Genomic DNA, 26,568 nt, shown 5'->3' on the forward strand with positions numbered 1-26,568 from the left:
AAACGTGACCTAGTTTAGACACAAAAATATGTACGCCGATTACATAACGCCACCTTAACGCACGCCATGAGTCTCAACATACCCTAAGAGCTTGGTGAAATTGAATATACACCCCATATCTACTTGGTGTAACAAATACCAATTAAAAACCCTTTGCCTGGTACGACTATTGAACATTACATATATATTTACATGAGTTGTTTAAACATTCCAAAACATCATTTGTGAACCCTTGCACCAGGAATTTCAGTAATGATTCTCATGACTGAGGTACTATATTTATGATATTAACTAAAAAAATAATATTTTAAATTTTTTATATTTTAAAAAAGCCATTAACCTTATAAATATTGTACTGTATTCAATATTCTTGAACATGCGCAACACTTTTATACTCTACCTTGGTTGTTAACATTAAACTTGTTTAACCAGAAACTCCTACAGCTTAATTCATAATTATGTCAACGCGTTTACTTATCCACTGTTGGTTTTAGCCCAAATTCACAATAAAAAAAACTACACACTTTATGGTGTAATAATAAATTATGACCCTGCTAATTTTTCTCAAGCTCACTGTGCACAAATAAGTGATAGTTGCATGTATGCTGGCAAGTACTAAAGCTATGTTTACATCAAGCATGGGTCCAGTCCAGTGGATGGACACAGTCCAGTGGATGGACACAGTCCAGTGGATGGACACAGTCCAGTGGATGCATCCAGTCCAGTGGATGCATCCAGTCCAGTGGATGGTCACCGTCTAGTGGATGCATCCAGTCCAGTGGATGGACACAAATCTATGTTTATATGTACGCCTGTGTAAAGAATTTGTACATTTTGAAGACTGTACTTTAACACTATACCCATTGATTTCCCATGTTTCATTTCATGGTTGACTGATCTATCTCTTGACACACATAAATAAAATAAAGCTCTGTCTACTTCAAAAAAGTATGATGTGCCCAAATATGGTAGTAATATGACAAGATTATGTCCATATATGGGCACATCACATTTTTTTTACACATAAAGTTTGATAGTGTAGACAGAGCTTTAACCATGTAACCATACCACACACATACTTAAATGGCATTTTAACTGCTTTAAACAGTTATAAATCATTTCTTCTGGTCATGATTCATTTAGATATTCTAGTATTAAATTCATTTAAATTCTAGAAATCAACAAATCCATGATTTGACACAAATACATATAAATAAGATAAATATGAAAATTTAGTATTAAATTAAACATTAAACTATACAAGTTGGTATTAAATAAAATAATACTTAGTTCATTAAAATTACTATATACAATTACTATTTACAGAGCTGTTTTGTTTTCTCTGTTCATAGAATAAATTAAAATTTAATGCACTTTACACATTGAAAAAGAGTCCTCAGAACATGGTGTTCATCTTTAGCACCAGTTACAACCAAATCGATGCAATGTTTTATGCAATAAATCCTCAAATAATAGTTCATTAAACATGTAAAAACAAGGCTTGGAAAATACTGAATTAGTTAGTAGCTTTTTAATAGTGGTTATCAACTCTCTAAACTATTTTTTGCTGCCAAATATATTTTGCCTATTTAATGTGATGCTTAAAAACCGCTTTGGTTATTTAAGGCATAATGTAAGATGTTGTTATAGGAACATGGTGGTTGTCCATGGTAACATCTTGATTTTGATGTTGTAAATGCTGAGGAATCATGACCTGTGTCTGTGGTATAACAGTCATGGCAGCATGACTCAACATATGGGGTGTTGAGCTTAAAGTATGTAGCGTCTGCTGGCCATGAACAGACTGTCCTAAACCTGGAGATGGTGCTTGATTCAATGACTGTGGAGGTGGTGTTGGTGTCATCGATGCCGGACCAGCTACTGATGCATTAATTGACATTGACATCAAGGGTTGCAGAGATACAGTTGCGGATGAAGTTAAGGAGTGTGGAGATGCAGTGACTGTAACTGGACTTGGCATGTCGACCTGTGGAGCAGCTGGTGGTAAAAAGCCTCCGTGTAGCTGCTGAGTTGTAGCTAATTGTTGAGTTGGATGAGTTTGAAACTGAGTCAAGCCCTGCATGGTGAGAAGGTGGGTGATGTGCTGTAGTGACGACGTATTAATCTGATCTTGGTTCAAAGTAATTGCTTCCGACACAACAGTTGGTGGGGGACTGAAACAAAAAACAAACATAAAATATTATTTTAAAAATAGATTGTTGATTAATATATCATATCAAAAGCTTTAGGGGTTGGTATTTGTTCTTTTACTTCTTTTTCTGATCCCTGAAACAGTTCTTATTTAATGTTACCATTTAAGTTATTGTAAATAATGTATGCTGTTTTTATTTAATGAACTGTATCTAAATAAATTATGTTGTTGATGTTGATATTGAAAATACATTTTCAGAAAGTACCTTCGACTTTCTTCGTGGTTTTTCTCGTGCATCTTCAAACTGCCCATGTGACGGAATACTGCATTACAAACTTTACACTTGTAAGGCTGCTCACCGCTGTGGATGCGTTGATGACTGCGTAAATTCTCTCGTCTGTTAAATTGTGCGCCACATGTTTCGCACTGGAAAGGTTTCTGGCTGCTGTGAATTTGCATGTGACGATTCAAATGACCAGTCCTTTTAAAACTTGCACCGCATTTTTCGCATTTATGTGGTTTATCATCATTATGTATCAACTGATGGGTCTTTAAGTCGCTTTGCGTCTTGAAATGAGATTGACAAATTTCACATTTATGTGGTTTATCCTCCACGTGAACTCGATTATGACTACGTAGATCGCTCTTACGTTTAAACATTGCACCACAGGTCTCACACTGGTATGGCCGTTCACTGCTATGTACGACCTCATGACTTTTTAAATATACGTATACACTGAACTTTTTCCCACAAGTTTTGCATTCATAAGGCGTTTCTTTTTCATGATTTGTAAGAATGTGTCTTCTTAAATTGATAGATTGAATGAAACGCTGATCGCAAAATTGGCAAACAAAAGGCTTTTCACCAGTGTGTGTGCGTATATGTATTTTCAGTGCAGATGAATATCCACAGTTGCGACCACAATATGTGCACACGTAACGTTTAGGACCTTGGCTAAAATCCCGTCGCTGATGGGATTTCATATGCCGTTCCATATCAGCTGCAAATCGAAAAACTCTAGTGCATTTAGTACAGCGTGAATGTGCCTCGCCATAGTGCAATCGTAATTCACGTAACTTACTGTATGCGCTATTGCAAAACTTACAACTATAGACTCGTTTCTCATTGTTCAGTTTCACAGCATCTTTTTTCACTTTCAAAGCTCTCTGAACTTTAGTCACATTGATTGTACGATGCAGGGCTTTCCTTCCACGCTTTTTACGTATATTTTGCTTGGGTGGTTCATCCACGACTTCATTTTCCTCCTGCGGTAATTCAACAATTGGTAATTCGGCTTCCTCATTATAAGTTTCAGCTATGTCTGGATCTGAACTTAATGGCGATGGAACGGCAGCTTCCATATCTATTATCTCTGTTGGTGGTTGGTCAAGAAAATCTGGTAGATTTTTGCGGACATTTACTGTTAATGGAAGCGGATACTTTCTAGCTAATTGTGTACTAACTGTAAGAACAATAATAAACAATAGTTTAAATAAAATTTTATAATGAAACAATCACCTGATACACAACAATCAGGAAAATAATATGGTACACCAGATATTTTTCCTAACGATTACAAAATATGTACGGATTATTTTTGCACATTCAGTACATTACAGAGAATCTCTGATTTATCAATTGAAGAATTTAAATGCAATTGACAATAGCGTAAAATCTTAAAATTTCATTTTCGACATTTGTTTTTTACAGTAAGGTGGTAAGCAAATCAATAGTGATACAAAATCTAATTTTCTATATTTGGTACTGATGATAACATTACAGTCTTCCAATTCTCGAACTCTCTAAAAACCGGAAACTCTCTTAATACCAGACTTATCTTATAGTCCAAACAGTCCCAAATTCATTTTTACCATTAAAAATACATTTCAAATAGCAGACATTCCAGAAAAAGCAGACCTATTTGGCCAGCCTAAAGGTGTCCTGTATTGGGAGAGTTGACTTTAAAATATGAATTTCTGTAGAAGAAAATTATTATATTAGAAATATTTGTTGAAAAATGATTATAACAATGTTATCTTACCATCAGCCAGTTCATCATCAATAGGTTCTTCATAAACCTGTGGGTTCTGTTTATACGTTTGTGACAGCTCTATCAGTCTTTCACACATCATGCGGTTAGCCTGCCGCTTGATCTCAGCAAGCCCATAGGTTTCGGCAATCGTGATAACGTCAACGCAATTGTCTGCCGTCAGCTGGGATTTTAGAAACTCACAGCATGCTTCCATTACGGAAGACGCTTTGAGGACGACTGCTGCGGATAATACATCCTGTACTACTTCCATGGACAATGAGAGGCGAGATGTATATGCAAAATCCAAGAACAATTGGAAACCTGTGAGGTTTATGTTGCTAAGCTCCAATACCTATAAAAATGCATGACAAAATAATCATCACAAATCAACATATGAATAATAATATAATTCAAATCAATTTCCTAAGAAGTATACATCTTGTATAACAATATTAATGAGATGAGTACAAAAAATTTAATAGACCTGTTGTGGATTTTCCGGTTTCTGAACAGCGAAAAAATTTCTGAAATAATCACTACATGCAATCAACACCGGTTTGTGAGCCCTAAACACTTCATTGGAGACAGCTATTGTGATGTCTGTCAAGTCTGGACTGTTTCGGCAGCTATTGAGGGTGTTTAAAACCTGTTGGCCATGAGCGCTGAACTCGTACATGAAGCTGCCATCACCTTGTCTTGTGATCTGAAGAGAGCTGGCTGCTGGATTCGCAGTCATATTGAAGCTCTGTTGAGGATGAAGAATAAAAAAAGATAAATATTATTAATAGGCTTGATTAATTTACAGGTAAGATGTATGTTGAATGTGGAAGTGAAAATGAATGAATTTATATCAATACCAATTGAAAATATCCATATTTTAATTTTAATATTTTAACAAATAAAAATAGTTTAACCTTAGGCCTACTTCTATTAATACTAATAATAGATTAATAGTAGAGGGGATAGTTAGGCTAGATAGTAATTCATTGAGCAAGATTCACAGAATCAGATTCATTCAGAAAAAAGTAATAATATTTGTACCTCCCCCGGCGGCCTGGCCGAGCTTGCTAAGCTACTACTGCCACACACTACTACACCTCACCTGAGTGAGCTTATAATGCCTAGCCTAGTAGAAGGCTGAAGGCCTACTATTTATTATTTAGTTAGGCCTAGCCTAGCTCCACAACCTTATCCCAAATTTTGCAGGAATACCTTACGGGAATACGGTTTCCTAAAATCACTCCATCAACCTTAGAGAATGTAACGCGGTTTACACAGTATTATATGTTTGATCTATTTAGTGCACACGTTTTAAATTGTGTTTTCTTTTATTTTGGTTTACTTTTTTACAAGGGATACACCCTCATTTTTCACCCCCTGCAAAGAATTGTTCACTAAGATACTATCCCATTTCTGTCAAAATTATACAATAACCAGAGAAAAATAAGAACTAAATTCATAAAATACAAAATAAAGAGGTTAGGCTTTAATTAAGAAAACCTAAACATACCCACTTTAATAGTGATTTAATCCAAAATATATAATTTTATTTAGCCCAAAACATTCCATTTCATCAAACAAGAAATAAGAGATCCCTGGATGAACAAGTGCATGATGGGAACGTATATTGGCTTTTTTTAATTTGCTTTCTATGTAAATATCATATTTACATAACTTAATTAATATTTATATTAAACAAACAAAGTTATATAGTTTGTATATAAAATATTATTTAAAATATTTATATTGACATCTATTTTATATTCTTCAGAATTATTCAATTTTTTAAAAACAAATAAATTGTAAGATATCAGCAGACGACACGCGGAGGAAAAAATATAGCAATGTTTGATAGAGGGCGTGTATTGTGTTTTGATCGTCGTCGGCACATGATGAATCAAAGAGCGGCCGTGGTGGTAAAAAGGGGATGTACATGATTTTTTGGGATTATATTGTTGACATCTTTATATGCCGTTTTCCCGGAACGTGTAATGTGGAATCTTTGTTGTCATTTCCCGTCGAACTTTTAAGATGGCAGAAGCGCTTCCACCTGGTAAGTTTCAGCTTTTGAACACACAAAAATATAATATATAATTTCTGGATAGGCCTACAGTATTAGGCTACAGTTACACTACGATAGGACGTGTGGATGATGTTCAATCATGTATAAATGTGTAGGCTATGTATGTAGACCTGTCGATGTCATGTCTAGGCCTAGCTAGGCTATCATCTGTAATAAGTAGTAGGCTACGCTAGGTAACTACCTAGGTTAGGCCTAGCTGAAATATTAATCTGGGTTTGATGACGTTTCAAACTTCAATTCAACGCAACAGAGGAGAGCGGGTGGAAAAGAGAAAGTTTCTATTCTATATTAATTAGGCATATGATTTGTCGTATTCGATTTAGACGTTCACCGTTGAGTAGTTTTTCCGTTGAGTACTTCTTTAACGGAGTATTTTGAGCGTTGAGATTGTTCTTAACGAAAAAGCTTTCGTTGTCAACATTTTCTATTCGAATGATTTTCTGTTGAGCACAAATTTACAATTCGAATACAAAAAGTACTCAACGAAGCTTTACGTTGACAACAAAAGTTCCCAATCGAATACGACAATTGACTGTCATTTTTATGCGGTCATACTAATATGTATGCCTGGTAGGGGTACAGTATGTTTTCATGATATAAAGTGATGTTATTAACATGCTTTTAGTGCTAAATTTAACATATCAATATTTTTCTTTCCAGAAACAAGTTAAAATCAGTTAAAATATTATTAAACTTCAAATTTCCATTCATTACAACGTGTCAAAAACAACAACAAAACATCACTTGTCCCAGATGGCAGTCTTCAGTTTCGGAATAACCTAATCAGTATTTTATAAAACGTAAAATTAAATATCACAATAACATCAAATATAATGTTAGCATGTACATTTTATATCATAAAAACCTACCTGGCAACCCTTTTCATGACTTTGATTTGAACCTTAATTTAAGACCTCTTAGCTTTTACCTTTTTACTTCAAATTTTAATTGTAGTTTGAATAAAAAGTATCATCATATCATAAATATCATCGAAATCTCAGAAAACATTAATATAATAGCAATCAATTCAAAGTACAATACGAAAAAAAACATATATATTATTAATATATTAAATATTAAGTTCTAAAGCCCAAAATACTGTAAAGTTAAAAGTCGATCTTAAGCAAATAAAAAAAAAGTCCTAGGATCAAGGAACAGTAATATAATGTGCATTATTACTACACTGTAGTCCATCTTTATTCCACAGAAGAAAGTAATGGTACTCTAGCCAGTGGGGATGATATACTTGTTGGCATATGCGTCACAAGTGAAACGATCGCCCAGCAGACTAGCAACGATGCAGAGACAATGTTAGGATTTATTTTAGCGAACATATCTACTACGGCGCAGTCAATGAGAGGGCTCATGCACGTGCAATTGGATACACTTCCACAATCTTTCAAGTTCCTTACAAAACAAGGGTAAGACATGACATGACCACTTCCTTATAATTTAACCACGGTAACTTTACCCAATTGACCACACTTTGACCTCTAGAGTTTGGCAACCCTCACTCACAAAGCATGCTGTTTATTTGCGCGATCGACGATGATCAGCAAAAACAACGATGTGGACAACATTTGATTGTTATTATTTTGTGGGGGAGAATTAGATCGAGAGACTCCAGGATTCTGTCATTTGAAAATTTGACCATGATTTTTCCGAAATTTACTGTGATGTTAAAAAAAACTGATTGACTCACATGGTGAATGTCATTTGTTAATCCCAGTCGCACGTTCGGATTGTATTTTTTAGCCAGCATGGTTAGTTTTACAGAGAGTATGGTAACCGTATGTTATACTGGGCAGGCAGTGGTCGGTAGAACTAACCATGGGTTAATTTAACCATGTGGGAATTGTAGCCAGTGTTCAGATTGGACTTTTCTTGGTCACTTTAGCCAACAACTCGGTTAATTTGACCAAATTAAGTCCAATGCGATCAAGGCTTTAGTTACGATGATTAACTTGTGACAGCTGATGTGCCAAACTGCACATACTCAGAATGCGGGCCACTGTATCTGTTCAAAATTAGTGTACTGTACTTATAAAAAAAGACCTAAAATACAGTACAACCACATCAGAAGATATTTAAATGTACAGGAGGATATTTTTATGGCAATTAATTAAATAATTTCCTGATTAAACTACATTTTCGCATATGAGGATTGTCAGCATGCTGAAACACAGGCGTATTTAATCTAATTGGCCAACGTGATACAGCCGTATTCTGTGCTCTACCATGATTCAAACTCCAGTGAATAAAACTCTTTAAAGCTCTGTCTACACTATCAAACTAGTTTGACAAAAAAAGTGTGATGTGCCCAAATATGGTAGTGATATGCCCAAGTATGGTAGTGATATAATATCATCATGTCCATATATGGGAACATCACATTTTTTTGTCACATAAAGTTTGATAGTGTAGACAAGGCTTTACTTTTGGAGCAAATAATTTGTTGTCATCAGCCTTTATCTCATTTGTATTCAATCAGATGGCCTGTAGCATCAATACAAGAAGCTCTAATTAAAATTCAACATCTTATCAATGAAAACGGCGTCATCAAAATTCAGCCTGGGTTTGGTAAGTGTATACAATTATTGTTGCAGATTCTTTATGTTTTTGAGGTCCTGCAAGTAATTAGTATTATTTTCATCAAACTTTAAATCAACCATTATCAGCAATACTTTGTTTGCTAACATAGTTTTTTCAATTCATTGATACAGTGAAACCATTGGACATATTATTTATTGAAATTGCTTGCATTGGTTTGTTTTATATTAACTTAAACTATTTAGTGGTTCTTTGCTAATTTAGTTCCCAGTTTACATTACATGATAATGTACCAAAAAATACTAAGATATACTGTAACTACAACCCCTACTTTCTTATACAAATACAGTGAGTGACTGATTGCCTTTTCATATTTTCCACTGAAAAAAAATAATTTTTTTTTTTTTAAATTAGAAAAAATGAAATTGAAAAAAAAAGTATATATGAAAAAACTGTCATAATTTAAAGGGGAATCCCATTGCCTGTCAGACAATGTGTTGTTTAATTTAACCAATTTTATGTCTTTTTATAAACTGAAATTATTTTTGTTTGCTTTTTTTCTATGGAAGTGAATAAACTGCAAAATGACCTACATTATTCAAAGTCTGATTTTATTAATCTTCATTTTTCATGTTTTTGGGGGACAATACATCTTTAATATCTTATGGAACTGGTAGGCCAACCGCATTAAAGATGGTAATTAAATATTTATCTAATTATTACCATCTCTGTCAGTAGATCGGCCTAGAGTTGGAATTATTACGAAGGATGGAACTGCCTTAGGCTTTGTATTTGTCTCCAGCTTAACATTAATGGTTTCTGATCTGCGACGAGCTGTAGCTTCTCAGGTAATTAATTTATTCTTTCATTATATAATGAGCTTAAATTATCATAGGTTGGCTAACAAGATTGTAGATAATTACTTAAATATTGTTATTTTCTCATCAACGTATCACTTTACATTATTACTTTTTTTTAATATCACAAAAATGAGATATTTAATCAACATTAGTATTTTGAATTCTTTATATTGATTCGCACAAAATCCAACTTAGGACGCGTTTATACAACACGCTATTACAAGCATATTCAACACACCTACGAGAAGTGTGGTGTATAACATTGTAGAGATGTGTTAATGAAATTATAATTGTGAAAAAGACTACTTAGCTGAATGTGCTTGTTTTGCATATTAAAAATTAAAGACGTGTTCAAATGTAGGGTGTTGTATAAACACAGCCTAAAGATAGCTGTAATGTACATTACAATTCCTCCTATAAATCACAATCCATTTTGGTGCTGCATAAAGATATCAGCTTGATTTTTTTCTAATACAACTAAGTACTGTATAAGGTCAAGAGTTCACAGCATGTGATCATCGCTCACTTCCTCTTTCTATTCAGATAGTAATATGTATAATTTTAAGGTTCTACTGTTATAATGTTTTCTGTTTATTTTCCGTACTGTAATATTTTAAATATATTCAAAATCATATTGAAATTAACTAATATCAATATTTTTTGCTAGTTGTAAATATCTAACTAGCAAATTTGTTGTAGCAAGTTTTGAAATTTTCAACTAGCAATTATAAAAATCTGTTACTAGTTTACTAGGTCTCTGTTTCTGCTGCTTAGCACGGAATAAACCATTTATTTCAAAATTATGATTTTTATTTTACTCCTAAATAACCATTTAAATCAGTTGGTAATCGTAGACGTAAATCGTTAACAGTACCCAAAATGCAATGGCCACTGGCGGTCAGTTCAAACGTTACTGCAGTGTAGTTGACTCGAAGTCAGCGGTTGTCAATCAAATATCTGTCATTTTGCTTTACAGCTAAAAGTTGCAGAGCAATAACCAGTTCAATGACATTCGAACACAGAATCGATTGGGTGTTTATAACCATTATTTTCCCACTGCTATTTAACCGGTTATTGAAAATTTGTCCTGTTTCTGAGAAATTGGGGTTAATTTATTCACATGGTTATTAACCACCGTTTATTTTTTTGCAGCACAGAAACAGGACCTGGGATAAATTTCAAGCGCTGTAATGGCTCAAACATGACTTTACATGTAAAATATTTAAATGCATTGTTTATATTGAAACTTTCAGCTCGGTGGCAGGTCATGGTCGTGTACTACAGATATAATCTTCCTAGATCGTAACCAATGGCCAATCTGCCCATCACAAGAATCTTCATTATCAGTTCTTGATATCATATCTGGTGCTAGTGTTTATGTATTTGGTGCTGGTGCCGATAGACGAGAGGAGGTTGTTGAGCCAATTGAAGAAATAGACTCTTCAGGCTCGCCTCCACAGAAGGTGCTTAAACCGTAAGTATTGAATTTAATTTTTTTTTTAATCTAAGAGGAGAGGAGCAATTACAATAATTAAAAGTAGAGATCACAATAGCAAGGTATGTTCTCTACCTTTCTCGAACAGAAATGATGAGATATGCGTCTATGTGAACTGTACACCTCTCGCAAGGCAATATCATAATCATTTAGACTATAGGGAGTTTCTTGATTATACCATATTTGTACTAGTTATACTATTAATGTAAATCCTGAATGAAAATGAAATGACAAATTCAAATGTCAAGACGGAATTACAATTAATTTTTAAAGATATATTGTCATCCTAAACATTTTTTTTTTCCATTTTTTTTTAATATGCCATTTTAATGTCACATAATAGTTATTAACTTTGACCAAAAAGTGGATAGAAAAAAAATATATCTACCTGAAAAAAAGCAAAATACCGTATTGTTCCTAATAAACGCCCCGCCCCTAATAAACGCCCCCCCCCCCCCTTCATTTTTTGTTAACACACCTTAGTGCCCAATCTATATAAACAGAGGATTCTCACGTTTAGAATTGGTTTTCATTCAGCCCGGAAAGTCACATTTTTCAGCGACTGTGATAACGATGTACGTTAACAGCGTGACAAACATGTAGGCCTACACCGGGCGCGTAGGGTAATTCGTGCATGTAGGACACTGGACTTTTAATTCGCAACAACATACATCGCTGGTCTTTAAAAACCAGGAAAACAACGGGATCAGACAATCGCATGTTTATTCACACAACACGGAATTGATACAAGGCATCTGGTTCATGAAGACCTTTCGAGTTGTTAGAACTTTTCATCAAGTTGAGGGCGGATGTCAATAAACTACGATGAACACGCTGTGTCTGTTGTGAAGGACGACAACGAAGAACGCTGCATCGTCGGCCATAAACGCAGGCACAATAGCATAGCCGGGGGTTTGGAGGTACCCTGTGAACTTATTTGTTGCACACCCAAAAAAACATTAGTTGACCGTCTGAAGCAACTAACTTGTTTAGGGTAGGCCTAGCCTCGCTAGGCCTAGGCTAGGTAGGCCTCATATAGGGCCTAGGCTCTATTTATGATTTTTACATTTCACCCCTAACAAACGCCCCCCCTTTTTAAAAAATGCAACGCCCCGGGGCGTTTATTAGGAACAATACGGTATAGTCAAATTGGGTTTTTGGTTGAATTTAACCATTTATTTTGTCTTTTTATAACTGAAAACATTATTTTTTCGGTAATTAACTTTGTTAAAACTACAAAATGGCCTATTTAAAGTCTGATTTTATTAATCTTCATGTTTTTCTTTAACATTTGTTCTTCAGAACACCGACACGTGTACATAGTCATAGTCATCAACCATCAACTTCTTCTCTAACTGTTGTCAATCATTCTGCTTCAAAATCCCCTTCTTTGCCACGCACACAACCAAACTCACCAGTGCCATTTGAAAATGAGCAACTAGCCAAGGAAGTTGTGATAAGTTACGTTAGAGCTGAGGCAACACAATATGCTTTGGATTTGAAAGAAGGTTTAGAAGAAGAGGGTTTTAGTGTTTATTTAGTAAGTGTCTGAATTACATAGCATAAAACTAACTCCAAATAACGAGAGGCAAGCCATGATTCAACGTTTCGATCTTTATTTGGTCATCATCAGGAATGAATCTTTGAATCATGGCTTGCCTCTTGTTATTTGGAGTAAGTTTTATGCTATGTTATTTAAACATAATCAGTGCATCTATTGGTGTCTGAATTAGTAATTTACAGTTACATTGTGCTCCTGGTTTTACACATTTTCTCCCAGATTACAAAGATATTAAAGTGTCTGAATTATTAATTTGGTAATGAATCTATTCAGGTGGTATATCAACCAATCACATGATACACATACAAATACATGACAAGACTCCAGTTTTCACTGGGTGACACCCGTATGTTAGATTTGTCTCCTGCCCGGCCTAACATTGTGCTCCCGGTTTTTCACATTGTCTCCCAGATTACAAAGATAACTGAATTTTGATGTATATGTGTTTTTATTAATTTAAGCCATTGTACAAACATCTGCGATCATAATTTTGTTTTTTTGTTTTCAACCGGAAGGGGATATCCACCACGCGATACCACTTGTCACGTCAAACACGGCACTCCTTATCTCTCCTGGTGTCGATAATAAATAGAGGGTGCTGTTGACCTAAAAAAAACACCACCTCCCATTTTAAAAATTTCACAACATGTTGGCATGTTTGTAATATATCATTCACATGACATGGTATATCAGTCAATCAAATGATATATCAATCACATGATATATCAATCACATGATATATCAATCATATGATATATCAATCACATGATATATCAATCACATGATATATCACATGAAGTATCAGTCAAGCACAGTATATATCAATTACTTGATTCTTTTTTATTTCTTTTTTGTAAAAGGATGTTATATGTTATGTTTCTGCATTGAGTGTGTACATTCGCAAAACTGACGGATGATGGAAGAAGGTGTCTTAATTAAAATGTTTAGATTAATAGTCAATTATGAAGTTAATTAGTTATGCAACTTGATGATATTTAAAAGCAAAATTGATTCTAAATTCCCTCAACCAATAAAATAAATTTTTATATAAAAATAAGTTATAGTATCAGTGACTCATCTGTATCTCTTCAGGCATTGAATGTGTACATGATTTATTATATGTGCTTTAAATTGACATCAATAACTCACAATGACTCTCTCACATGTACATGCTATAAACAAGGAAATCTAACAACAGGACACATAGGACCTTTTAAAGTACCAAAATACAATTAAATAGCAATAAAAACAATTCAACGTATGGTGTACATATAGTAGCCTAGAATTCGAACGGCTTTGTATGAATTCGTTGAAGCCTAACAGCAGATTGAAGTCTGTTATGATAGCCTATCTTGACAAGTCCAGCTCAGCATCCTGTTGTTAGATTGTCTTTCTATAAATTATGACAAGCTCTATCTACACTATCAAACTTTATGTGACAGAAAAATGTGATGTGCCCATATATAATATATTAATAATATAATAATATGGTTTATTTAAACACGGAAACTTGGCTCAACTAGCAGTTGTTTTTCTGCAAGGCTGTGTATAAAAACAAAAAGTTCACAAACAAAAACCTTAACTACAACACATTATACTAAAATATAAATACTAATAAACAATCTTAACTACTGTTTTTTTATGTTCATTTGAACATGATGGTGTCATATCATTACCACATTTGGACATATCACTACCATATATGGGCACATCACATTTTTTTGTCACATAAAGTTTGATAGTGTAGACAGAGCTTTATGTACAGTATGCTATGATTTTACGGTTCTCTGCTTATGCTGCTAGTCCTTGTTCAGTGCATTTCTATATCCTTTTTACATTAGGATGTACATGAGATACGATGTGGTACAGACTGGCAAGACAGTTTAAATTTTGCTGTTAGTAATTGTGCAGTATTTGTTCCACTCCTAACTCCAGCTTATGGCCAAACACAATGGACAAATAGAGAGGTAAACGGAAAGTGTTCATTTTGTATCGTTCAATAAATACATTTGGAAATTACACCTGACACAATACAATTAACATAATAATGTGATGCATATAGGGTTATAAAACTAATTTACAATATTAATATTGATATTACTTAGTAATAAAGTAACATAATAATGTGATGCATCTAGGGTTATGAAACTACAACTAATTTACAATATATTAATATTGATATTAATAGTAATAAACAACTTATGGTAACATAATAATGTGATTGATAGGGCTATAAAACTACAACTAATTTACAATATTAAAGATGTATTATCCCCTAAAAAAATGAAAAATGAAACGTCAAACAAACTCTAAAAAGTCAGGGAAGCCATTATCGGATTCTATATTTCAAGCTTTGTGTTCATCATCAGGAAAGAAATTGATCCTTTTATTGATTTATATCTTTAAATTTCTGTATTGTTATTAAAATGGTTTTCATTTTGTGCTTTGAAGATCAAATTAGCAGATGTACTGGGGAAGTTTATAGTTCCAGTCAACTTTCTAGACACCTGGCCTCCTGGGTGTCTTGCTATTCAGTTTGCAACCACACAGTTCATTGCATGGAAAAGGCCTGATCTTTCAAACGGTAGGCTGTCAATTGTTATATTGCATGTTACTATCTATCATAATAATGTAGAGTTGAATGTGATTTGTTATTATTTTTTAGCTATGTTTTGCTTTGTTGTTGTGTGTTAGCTTTGTAATTCATGTTATGCTGTACAATTTTATGCTATAAATCTGTTTGCTTGCTAAATTTCTATGATTTGGGATAGAATCTCTCTAATTACAGTAAAGTTATCATAGAGAAAAGCCAATAAAAAGTTGTTGCCATGGGATTTACCATTTTACCATGAAACATTATTCTGTAGTATAGAATGTGTGTATCATCTGTCCAAAAGATAGTTCTAAGCTTCTATGTAAAAATACAGCTTAAAATATTCCTTTATTTTTGCAAGATAAAGCTCTGTCTACACCATCAAATTTATGTGTCATAAATATGTGATATGCCCATATATGGACATGATGATGTCATATCACTACCATATTTGGGCACATCACACAAACTAGTTTGATAGTGTAGAAAGAGCGTAAGACTGTTCAGAGTTACCTGTCCACTTTATTCTGCTTGTAGTTATTAGTAATTTTCTGCTAACTGTGTGAAATCTTGTCAACAGTAAAGTCTAAGAAACCACTATCAGACAACAGTGCATTTGGGAAAATGGCAAAATACTCCTCAGGTATAGTATAATGGTTCCACACAGAAATATACACTAAAATCAATTAACATTTATCAATTTTGTTGTCACGTAAAATGGCAAAATACTCCTCACCAGGTATTTGTATAATGGTGCTACATACAAATACACACTAAAATCAACATTTATGAATATTTTTTTTGCCTACATAACATGGCAAAATGATCCTCAGGTATTACAGTAGTATAATGGTGCCACACAGAAATATACACTAAAATCAACATTATTAATTCATTGCCATGTGAAAGCAATACTGTTTTTTCCCCCACATTTTTCACACACGTTACAAAGCAGAAGTGATGCCAATTTTTGTCCGTATGAAAAATGAACCCCCTTTAAAAATCCTGGCTATATGATGATGCCTATAACCGCGTGTAGAATATCTGGTAAAATAAATAACAAAGGAACAAATGTAGAGTGAGCACTCATTGCCTTTCATTGAATTGGGTTTTCAGGCCTTAGCACTTCATAGTTATGGTATAGTGAACACTGCCTCGTCTATTTGGAATAAAACTCCCGTACTCTGATTGTTTGTGTTTAAGATTAATGTCATATTTCCAAACGTTGTTTTAAATGTTGTAATTTTGTATTTTATTGTTGGATGATAATGTTTTGCTTTGGAGACCCACTTGATAGTTTGATTTAGTTCGCTTTTGGAGATCCTGTCTCTCTCTATTGTTTGTTTTTTTTTTTATATCTGAGAAAAAATAAATGAAATGAAATGTAATATGTCCTAATCATTTTATAAAATTGCACAATATTTATTTATTATCATATATCGGATATTTAAAAAAAATCTTTTTTATTGTTTTGAAAATGTTGGAGAAATTTTATTTCAGAGACAAGGACTACAAAAATTCTGATGTCTTCCTTTCATGGGAAAGTTATATCAGGTAAATAACGGGGATTTATGAACAATTAATCAAAACAAAATTTGCGACAATTACCCATAAAGCTGTTAACATCTTTGCCTAATACTTACGATTAAATTTGATTTGTATAAAAAAATTAAACGAGAAGAAAGACAAAATACAATTATGTCAAATATCTGATAGCATTGGTTATTTGTAGTCCCTTGTGTCTTGTTGATTTTAAACAAAATGACGAACATGCTTTATTGTATACAATATAATCATTTTTGTTTTTTTTGTTTTATTATTTATCATTTAACCTAAATAAAATTATACATTACACAATATTAATAATAACATTAACTACATTTTATTTCAAAACTGAACCAACTAACAAAAATCTTTCAGGAGAGATAACTGTCATTGTGAAAACCATTCTTCTAAACATTCAAGATGTATTGTCTCCCAAAAACCTGAAAAATAAAGATTAATAAAATCAGACCATAGGCCATTTTTCAGTTTTAATAAAGTTATTCACTTCCGTAGAAAAAAAAATCAACAAAAATAATTATTTCATTTATAAAAAGACAAAAAAAACGGTTAACTTTAGCCAGACAGACAATTTAGGTATTTTTTGCTTTAAATTACATTTTTTTCAGGAAAATAATTTTTTTTTCGATCCAGTACGATTTGGTCAAAGTGAATAACTATTATTAAAGTGACATTAAAATGGCATATTCAAAAAAAAAAAATGTAAAAACATTTTGTATGGGGACAATATATCTTTTTATCATTTTTCATGGGTCATCTCTTTGGTTTCTTAAACTTTTGAATAAATGTGTATTGTTAGATAATTTTTTTTTTTTTTATGGCCGACTTCTGTCGTAAACGACAATGCCAATTAGTCTTACATTCATCTGAATTATGACTAAGCCAGGACTGTTTAAAGCACCTTTGGCTGGTCCCAACATTGATCATGGGCTTTCGTCCAGTGCTACCTTAAACCAGAAGAGAGGCATAAGCCAATACGTCTGAGGCAGATACTAGATGCAGGGGGCTGCCATAAGAGTCAGCAGTGCTTATTTCAAATGCCTAATGGGACCCCAGCTCCATATACAGCACACAATATTCCCAGATGGTCTAATCGAAGCTCTAAACGGGGCCCAACGTTGCTTAACTTCGGTGATCTGATGAGAACCGGTGTTTCAACGTGGTAAGGCCATAATAATATCATTGTCATAATACCCCATGGCAAGGTGTACTTTATCCCCAAGAAATAATATAGCCATTATATTCACATGTTCCTAGTAATACCACAGTACTAATATCAATGTAGCCTGCATTCGCCTGTTTTTCTTTTTTTGTAGTAATAGCTACTAATATCAAATAATATGTGGAATTTAAGGTATAGTAGTATTTTCATCTATGGTAATATTTCTATGACTGCATGCTTATAGTGTTAAGCTCTGTCTACACTATCAACCTAGTTTGACAAAAAAAAGTGTGATGCTCCCAAACAGGTAGTGACATGACATCATCATGTCCATATATGCGTACATCATATTTTTTGTCACATAAAGTTTGATAGTGTAGACAGAGCTTTAGTAATCTTTTGCCTGAATTTTCTTCGGTAATCTTAATTATATCTAACCTCTTTATAGTGACCGTGAGTGCATGGGACACTTGGAGATTAGAGGTCATGAACATACCAATCAGATCAAACTATTTCATGTTGTTACAGTAATTAGTTAACCTTTAACCTGATTGTTTTTGCTTTACTAATCATTGCAGGCCAGTCAGGCGATGGAGAGAAAACGTATTCATGGGACATGACTGATATACAATATGTATCTGGAGAAGTTGCTGAAAGGTTTAAAGATTTGAGGGATAAACAGACAGAGAATGGACTGACAAGGAGGGTATGTTATTAAGTGATCACTTATATTTAACATTTTTGTAACTGTTTAATTAATTGTTTCAGCATTAAATATTATAGAACCATTATTTTCCACTATAATTGACTTGAAATCATAAATATTTTAAAATAAATTTGATGAAAAATGATAATTAACATTGGTATAATGTTTTTGTTTTTTTCAGGCCACAATGTTAAAGAGTTATGGTTCAGTCCTCCCGACCAGTGCTAGTAGGAGCTCATTTGTTACCATGGAAAGCAGAGAAGGAAAACCATTGGTTGTCATTGGTGTACATCCAAAGCAAGCATATTTTGTAAGTTTAATAATAATAATATTATATTAATATAGCATAGCCCATATAAGGGCAGCCAATAAAGTGACCCCTTAATCTTCTGAATAAGAGGTTCTACTCACTAAACTAAATTTATTTTTTAGGCTGATGAAATTAAAAAATTGTTTGAAGGTGAGGGATATGAGGTATGGTGTACAACAGAACTAATGGAGTTCAGTGACTTCAGTGCTACACAAGAGTCTTCACAGTCATCAGGTAAAGATACAATATAGTAAAGAATTAAGACAAAGAAAAAACGACAACACAGATGATTCATTTACTTACTGACCAACAGACTACTCACGGACCAACCGACTATTTACTGACCAACAGACTACTTACGGACCAACAGACTATTTACTGAGTTTAATACTGAGACTGAAAAACATAAATAAAAAGTAAATACATTTTGTTTAATTAGATTCAACTTTACCTGTAATCTGCACACAAGACATGTCAGCTGAGAGTCGGTCAAAGGTCATGTTTCAGCAGAGAGTGGATGAATCTGGTATAGTGTTATTTGTTCTTTCAAAGGCTTTTGCTGAATCAAAGACTTGCAAACAACAGGTAAAGTATGAAAATAAACAAATTATATACTTAAAAAAGAAGGCTTTATATCAGTCTATTAGTTGCTCTCCAACGCTGGAGGCCTCGGACGTTTTTAGCCTTTTTCGAAATATATTAATGCCTGTTTTTTTCTCTGGGCACTGCTCATAAGCTCTGGGTTTAGCCCGTGAGTGCTCATAGCCATTACGCCACTGTCTTTAATCCTGTCTTGATAATGGAGTGGAGTTCCTGGGTTCAAGTCCCATCACATGTCAGGATTTTTTCTAAGGACAAAATTACAACTCCACTCCCAAAGACTTGTAATAAGACTTTGTTTATGTAGAGCATCTTGTGTATATGTTTGTCTTGTGAACCTCTTGAGGGTCCCTAATGATCAGCAATTGCTGGATGGATCACCCTCATTAAATATGGTAAAAAAAAATAAAAAAATCAGTGATTGACCTTTTTTTTCTTTATTGCGTTTTACTGCATAATCTAATTAATTTTTTTTTGTATGTAGGTGTTTTATTGTGAACATCGTAAACGTGTTGTACCTTTGAATTATGAACACTTTGAAATGCCTGGATGGATGTCCATGTTAATAGGAACAAGTACATTTGAGGTAAGTTTATATAATTATAATGCACATGATCATGATGGCACTTGGTACCCACCATTCATAAGTGTAGGGGATCGTCTTCCAGTGTGCTGATCTCGGTAGGCACTGGCTACCATGGGTACATAGAAGGCCTAATCCGAATTTCCAGTTAAGCTTGAGAATGATGATAAATACACTTACCTTTCACTTTAGACATCATTTACATTTGATTACAAATTTATAAATATAATCCTATGAATCTTCATAAAGCTCTGTCTACACTATCAAAAAAGTGTGATTTCCCCAAATATACTAGTGATATGCTAAAATGTGGTAGTGATATGACATCATTATGTCCATATATGGGCACATCACATTTTGTTGTTTCATCACATTTTGTGTTTTGTTTTGTCACATAAAGTTTGATAGTGTATTATTATATTAAGTGCTGAAATTAATAAATATAACAAAATTATTTACAGTTTATTCTATTTGGTTATTAGGATGTGCAGCGTACAGGGTATAAAGACTCCCTCTTGAGTCGAGCTAAGAAAGCATTTGATCCACTCTCCGAGGAGTACAATGCGGAGGCTAATAAAGAAGCAGAATTCGATAACCATGTGAGTAACCTTATTTTAGTTCAGTTACAGTTTTTTTTTTATTTTATTCTTTATACTGGTTATACTGGGGACATCTTCATTCAAATGCTGTTCTCCCAGAAGGCCCAGACAAACAAACAGTTACAATGTTAAAAGACAAAGACAAAACACAAGATAACCCTCAGCAAGCCCTAAATACTAACAGCATTCCAGAGGTCCAATAAATTCAAATCATCTTCTACCAGATTCAGTTATAGTTACTTACAGTTTGTAAGTAAAACTTTTTAAACGATGACACTATTAAAATAGTGTCATCGTTATTATACATTTAGAGATAGATCAATGGTTGATAATTTGAGAAGGACCATCAATCATTAAAGTCCCATTCCCTACATTTTTTAGATCTAATTTAAGGTCACAAACTACATTTAATGTCCTATTGTGATACATTTTTTTTTTTCTTTGAATGGTTAAAAATAATTGATAATTATAGTTGATTCAAATAATTTTAACGGCCCGCTATAAATCCCAACATGCATTGCGCACGAATTGATATTTTAGTTTTTTTTCTGTGATTCACCTATTTTGATCGATCTGTCGCTGAAAGCCTAACCATGACTTGAATCTAACCATTTATTGTATAAATAGCTTCATTATTATTAACTAAATGTTTCAGGTGCACGACTTGAAATGCTCACTTCCCTTGAAAAAATGTGTTTACATCTCTGGAGGAACACGCTTTTTTTATGATAAAAGTGAACAAATCTGCCGGTAAGTTTGTAAAGTTGTGCTACATATTTCAATGCAAAATAATAAATAATATATCAATTGTGGTCCTTGAGTTATAGGCTACTATAAAGCCATACTGCTTTAAAACACCGGTTCTTGTCAGATCACCAAAGTTAAGCAACGTTAGGCCCTGTTGTGTTATGAATGTGAGACTGTCTAGGAATAGCGGCGGGTGATGTATATAACAGAGAGTGATGGTGTAATGATAATATCATGGGGGCCTAATCCAAATTTTCTTAATTTCCAGTTAAGCTTGAGGATGAATAAATACATTTAACTTTTAAGACCGTGTTGACATTATAATTACTTCAACTGACCTCTTTATTGTTTTTACCTTATGAAGAGCTGTAGGTAAATCATTAGCAAAAATAGATTACATTGGTTTGGCAACAGGCGGTTTCTTTGGCGTTGGTAAAATAGTCTCTAAGAGTTTCTATGACACCAGAATACAGCTCAAGAAACCAGCAAATACATGGCATATATTACCAATCAAAGATTATGAAGTAAGTTGCATAAAGCCTGTTTCCCACTAGGTTATATTGTTCATGCGAATCCAATATTTTTGCAGAGAAAAAAAATCATGCTACCCTTTCCACTACAGAGCGAATTGCTGCAATTTTCATTTCCATTGGTTGTCTTCTAAAAATGTGAAAAACTCCAAGAATTAAATTTTGTCGCAGAAAGACATTTTGAAGATAAAAACATAATTCTGCAAGCGAATAAGCTGACAGTATGTGCAAACAAATTTTCCTAGTTAAAAACAGGTATACACTTGTATGATAAAGATTCAAGATTGAAGATTAAAGACATTTTATTGGTCCACTTTAAAATGGAAATTAATTTTGCTTGGAATAATTAAGACAATAAAACAACAAAGAAAAATAAATTTAAAAAAATGAATGTTAGTACAATCCTAGTGTACATTTTGTACTAAAAACTTTTTAATATCTTATGTGCCCAATAGGCTTATAAGAAGTTAGCTCATTATCTGCACAGAGCTGAGATGATAAAAAAAAATTTTTGGTTTTTATTGTTAGTTTTGTACCATTTATATACAATTTTTATTTATTTAAATTATATGAGCTTTGTTTTGTAATTATAAACAGGACCGCAGTAAACAGGGTAGTCAAAATGAAGACAAGACATTTCGCAGTGTGAATTTTGGTGAAACATTGTTTCACGGCGAGAGTGTCCGAGACCGCGAGAACATCGTGTCACAAGTATTTGACATCTGTATCCTTATTGAGGGTAAGTTCAGCATTTTAAAGGTTGTGTTTTGTAAAAATAAATATTTTAGAATTATATACAAATAATCGCTTATTTTTATTTATACTGGGTGACCTCTTCAAACAAAGACTGGTCTCCCAGAGGGCCCAGTTATGATCAGTGGCTGTGAGTGACTATGACTGTGTGTGTACTAGTAGTGTACACCAGGGGTAACCCGCTACTCGAAACTAGTCCTAGGTTCTTTAAAGTGCACATGAACTAGATGTGTACACTGGACCTACAGTTTATAGTCCTTATCCGAGAAGACTTGTTCTACCACCAGAACCATGGAGCGAGTGAGCCTCGAACCTTCGCCGATGTTATGGCTACGTAATTATGATTCCACTGTCTTAACTGCTCGACCACTCACTCACAATTCATGTATTCATAATTACAATATAAATGTATGTTTTTAGGAGGCCCAGGTGCAGCACACGAAGCCGAGCAGTTTGCATGGAGTGAGCATGTTGTCATTCCAGTCAAGTGCACTGGTGGAGCAGCTGGCGGAAAGTTTAATGTTCCTGAAAAAATATTCAAGGTAAGAAAAAAAAAATCTTCATAAATAAAATCACTAAAACTAAAGTTCTTATGAAACCTGAAGTTTCTTAAGGGTCACAATTTACATATTATGGTTTCCTATAATTCCAACATATTTCTTTGTATTTTTAAAACTTTATGACTGAAATATTATGAAGTTGTGGCTTGGTGGTTATGATGCTTGACTACCAATCTAAGGATCCTGGGTTCAAGTCCTGTCATATGTCAGGATTTTTTCTCATGACAATTTGCAATTCCACTCCCAAAGACTTGTAATAAGTCTTTGTTTATGTAGAGCATCTTGTGTTTATGTTTGTCGTGTGAACAGGAGAGCCACCTTTGAGAGAAGGACAGTGATTGAGTTCACTTGTGGTTATCCTTGGCAATTTGCCTAAAATTGAATAAAAAAAAAAAGTATCATATTGCACATTATAATGGAGACCAATCACCATTGTTATATGTTACTATTATTTTTAAGAAAACTAAAAAAAGTTTTGTATGATTTATTTACAGGTACCAGACGGTGTAAGTTCAGATGACTGGGAGTTGCTAGGAGATAAAAATGCTGGAATTGATGAAATAGGAGACGCTGTTGCTAGGATAGTTGTAGCATTACAGAAGAAGAAAGAGTCAACAAACACATCCGTGTTACAAGCCAGCCGAAAAGCTAGCTTTTGTAAAATGAAAGCGATTAGTGTTGATGATGAAATTAGGCCAAGTCTTGATTAATATGTTCCCTATAACATCCCAGTCCTCCCAATGCCCTAGCCTTAATCTGTTTCATGGGGTTTCATTCCTCTCAATGCCCTGAGAAACCAGTGTTGCTAGCCTTAATCTGTCTGCTGGGGCTTCAGTCCTCTCAATACCCTAAGGAAACAGTGTTGTTACCTTTCATCTGTTTCCTAAGGTTTCAGTCCTCTCAATGCCCTAAGAAAACAGTGTTGCTAGCCTTGATCTGTCTCCTATGGTTTCAGTCCTCTCAATGCCCTATGAAAACCGTGTTGCTAGCCTTGATCAGTTTCCTAGGGTTTCAGTCCTCTCAATGCCCTAAAAATATAACAGTGTTGCTAGCCTTGATCTGTTTCCTATGGTTTCAGTCCTCTCAATGCCCTAAAAATATAACAGTGTTGCTAGCCTTGATCTGTTTCCTATGGTTTCAGTCCTCTCAATGCCCTAAAAATATAACAGTGTTGCTAGCCTTGATCTGTTTCCTATGGTTTCAGTCCTCTCAATGCCCTAAAAATATAACAGTGTTGTTAGCCTTGATCTGTTTCCTATATTTACATTACTTTACTTACATTCCATCTACTTAATATGTTTCAGGTAAAAATAACACCTTTCTTGACATTAGAGAACATTAAAACAACATTTTTTTCTTACAAATTTTTTAAATAATTCTTTGTTGTTACATTAAATCTAAATTTCTAATACCATAGGACTGAATGGACTCAATGTGACAAACAAGAAAAATGGCTTCTAAAAATAATTGCTTTGTGGGAGAATCTCATATCCCCTGTTCAGTCCCCACTTGCCAAACTTCTTGGATCTTCCCCTAAATGTTCATGTTTTTTGTCCATAATAAACTGATAAACCCACAATTATTTTACCCTTTGAGAATCATTGTTGACAAATTAAAAATATATGCGGAGACCTTGTGTCATAAAAATGTGCTTGTTTACTATTTGAATCATGTTTTGTGAAATTGTGAAGTGTAACTGTTATTGTTACTTATAAAATATAATATAAATAAAGAAGAAAAGTTTATGTGCAAATATTAGTGATATACATAAAAGTGTACTGTAGCTCTCATGTCAAGTGTCATTATAAAACAATATATAAATGATGAACAAGTTTTGTACTCGATGAATTGTGTGGAGATACAGGGCAAAAAAAATGTATAGCTTTTTATACAGTTTATCGTACAAAATCTTTAGCTTATAACCAAGTCAGTATGGTAATTATTTCAGGCATGGTCAGGCATTTTGTGGTAGCTGCCGTCAACTAAAGCTTAAAAGTTGATATGTTTTTTTTGGACCATATTTAATGAGGGTGATCCATCCAGCATTTGCTGATCATTAGGGACCCTCAGAGGTTCACAAGACAAACATATACACAAGATGCTCTATACATAAACAAAGTCTTATTAAAAGTCTTTGGGAGTGGAGTTGTAATGTTGTCCTTAGAAAAAATCCTGACATGTGACAGGACTTGAACCCAGAATTCTTGGAGTGGTAGCCAAGCATCATAACCACCAAGCCACAACTCCATGCTTGAATATGTTTCTTTTGTTAATACAGTATTATTTATATAATTTGTATTGTTATACTGTTAGATGTATTACTAAACAATTTCTATGTAAGTGTCAAATTATGATTTAGAATTTAAGATTATACTTTTCTATACAAATAAGTTAATTTTTTTAAATTTTAAATGTTTTATGTGAGGTAATATACTGTAATATTCGATTGTATGTATGAACTACGATTTATAATGCTGCTTGGATTTTTGTTTATTTTAAAAGCTCTGTATCGTCTTCCATTAAATTTAATTTCTCATAATTTATTTTATGTTTGCCAATTTTAAAGCTTTAAAAAATAATTTGTTCTTTGTATATAGTTACGTTGTAGTCACATTTAAATGTATAAATTGATTTATAAAGTATTACTTTTATCATAGATTACAAAATCAAATGTTTATAGCTAGTTACCTTTCTTTTATCATACAAAGATTTTAAATATAAATTAGGTTTTTATAAGTTTATTACTGAGCATGGATCTTTAGAACATTTTTTAACTTTTAACCTAAAGTATATGTTTCACTTGAATACGTTTTAACATGCTTCATATTTGCGCACACATTACCTTTTTCTAATTAAAAAACTGTTTAACATTGCCCAGCAAATTCATACAATATATCTACCTTTTTCTGTTTAAGTCTCAAAATTAAAATAGAAAGCCAACGATTTATAACAAAAAGTATTTGATTGAGTTTATCATTTTATTTGAAAATAAATATACATTTTACTTAATGAATTTGAAAACTACTTCATTCATTTGCAGTTCCTTCATTCTATAATGAGAATAAAAATCCGCCGTCCTCTGTGTGTGAAAAAAATAAAAAAACATTTAACCAATCATAAACCGCGAC

At 33.4% G+C, this 26,568-nt stretch overlaps 2 protein-coding genes across 7 annotated transcripts in view; one reads left to right on the top strand and one right to left on the bottom strand.

Moving 5' to 3' along the window:
• Positions 1-799: 799 nt before the first annotated feature.
• Positions 800-26,568, bottom strand: part of LOC144838593 (uncharacterized) — a 76,030-nt gene continuing 50,261 nt past the window's right edge. The window contains exons 1-5 of one of the 6 annotated variants that reach the window (XM_078694013.1): positions 5,696-5,810; positions 4,670-4,930; positions 4,195-4,537; positions 2,418-3,615; positions 800-2,174 (exon numbers count right to left, since the gene is read on the bottom strand). In XM_078694013.1, the coding sequence (XP_078550139.1) occupies positions 1,622-2,174; positions 2,418-3,615; positions 4,195-4,537; positions 4,670-4,921 (2,346 nt within the window). In that variant the 5' untranslated portion in view covers positions 4,922-4,930; positions 5,696-5,810 and the 3' untranslated portion in view covers positions 800-1,621. Of the gene's footprint in view, positions 2,175-2,417; positions 3,616-4,194; positions 4,538-4,669; positions 4,931-5,226; positions 5,259-5,397; positions 5,540-5,695; positions 5,811-26,568 lie in introns of those variants that run through there. The other 5 variants (XM_078694018.1, XM_078694015.1, XM_078694014.1 and 2 more) reach the window with 5 other exon arrangements.
• Positions 6,108-26,453, top strand: LOC144837209 (uncharacterized). Its single transcript, XM_078692223.1, has 21 exons — positions 6,108-6,238; positions 7,476-7,689; positions 8,760-8,848; positions 9,557-9,666; positions 10,932-11,152; positions 12,476-12,713; positions 14,576-14,701; positions 15,186-15,318; positions 15,908-15,970; positions 16,828-16,881; positions 18,631-18,758; positions 18,940-19,068; positions 19,191-19,302; positions 19,508-19,653; positions 20,153-20,254; positions 20,734-20,850; positions 21,506-21,600; positions 21,962-22,121; positions 22,725-22,866; positions 23,301-23,422; positions 23,935-26,453. Exons 1-21 carry the CDS (start codon positions 6,217-6,219, stop codon positions 24,148-24,150), a joined length of 2,739 nt encoding a protein of 912 aa, XP_078548349.1. The 5' UTR covers positions 6,108-6,216; the 3' UTR covers positions 24,151-26,453.

Source organism: Antedon bifida, chromosome 3 (genome assembly GCF_963402885.1).
Source record: "Antedon bifida chromosome 3, ecAntBifi1.1, whole genome shotgun sequence".
NCBI lineage: Eukaryota > Metazoa > Echinodermata > Crinoidea > Comatulida > Antedonidae > Antedon > Antedon bifida.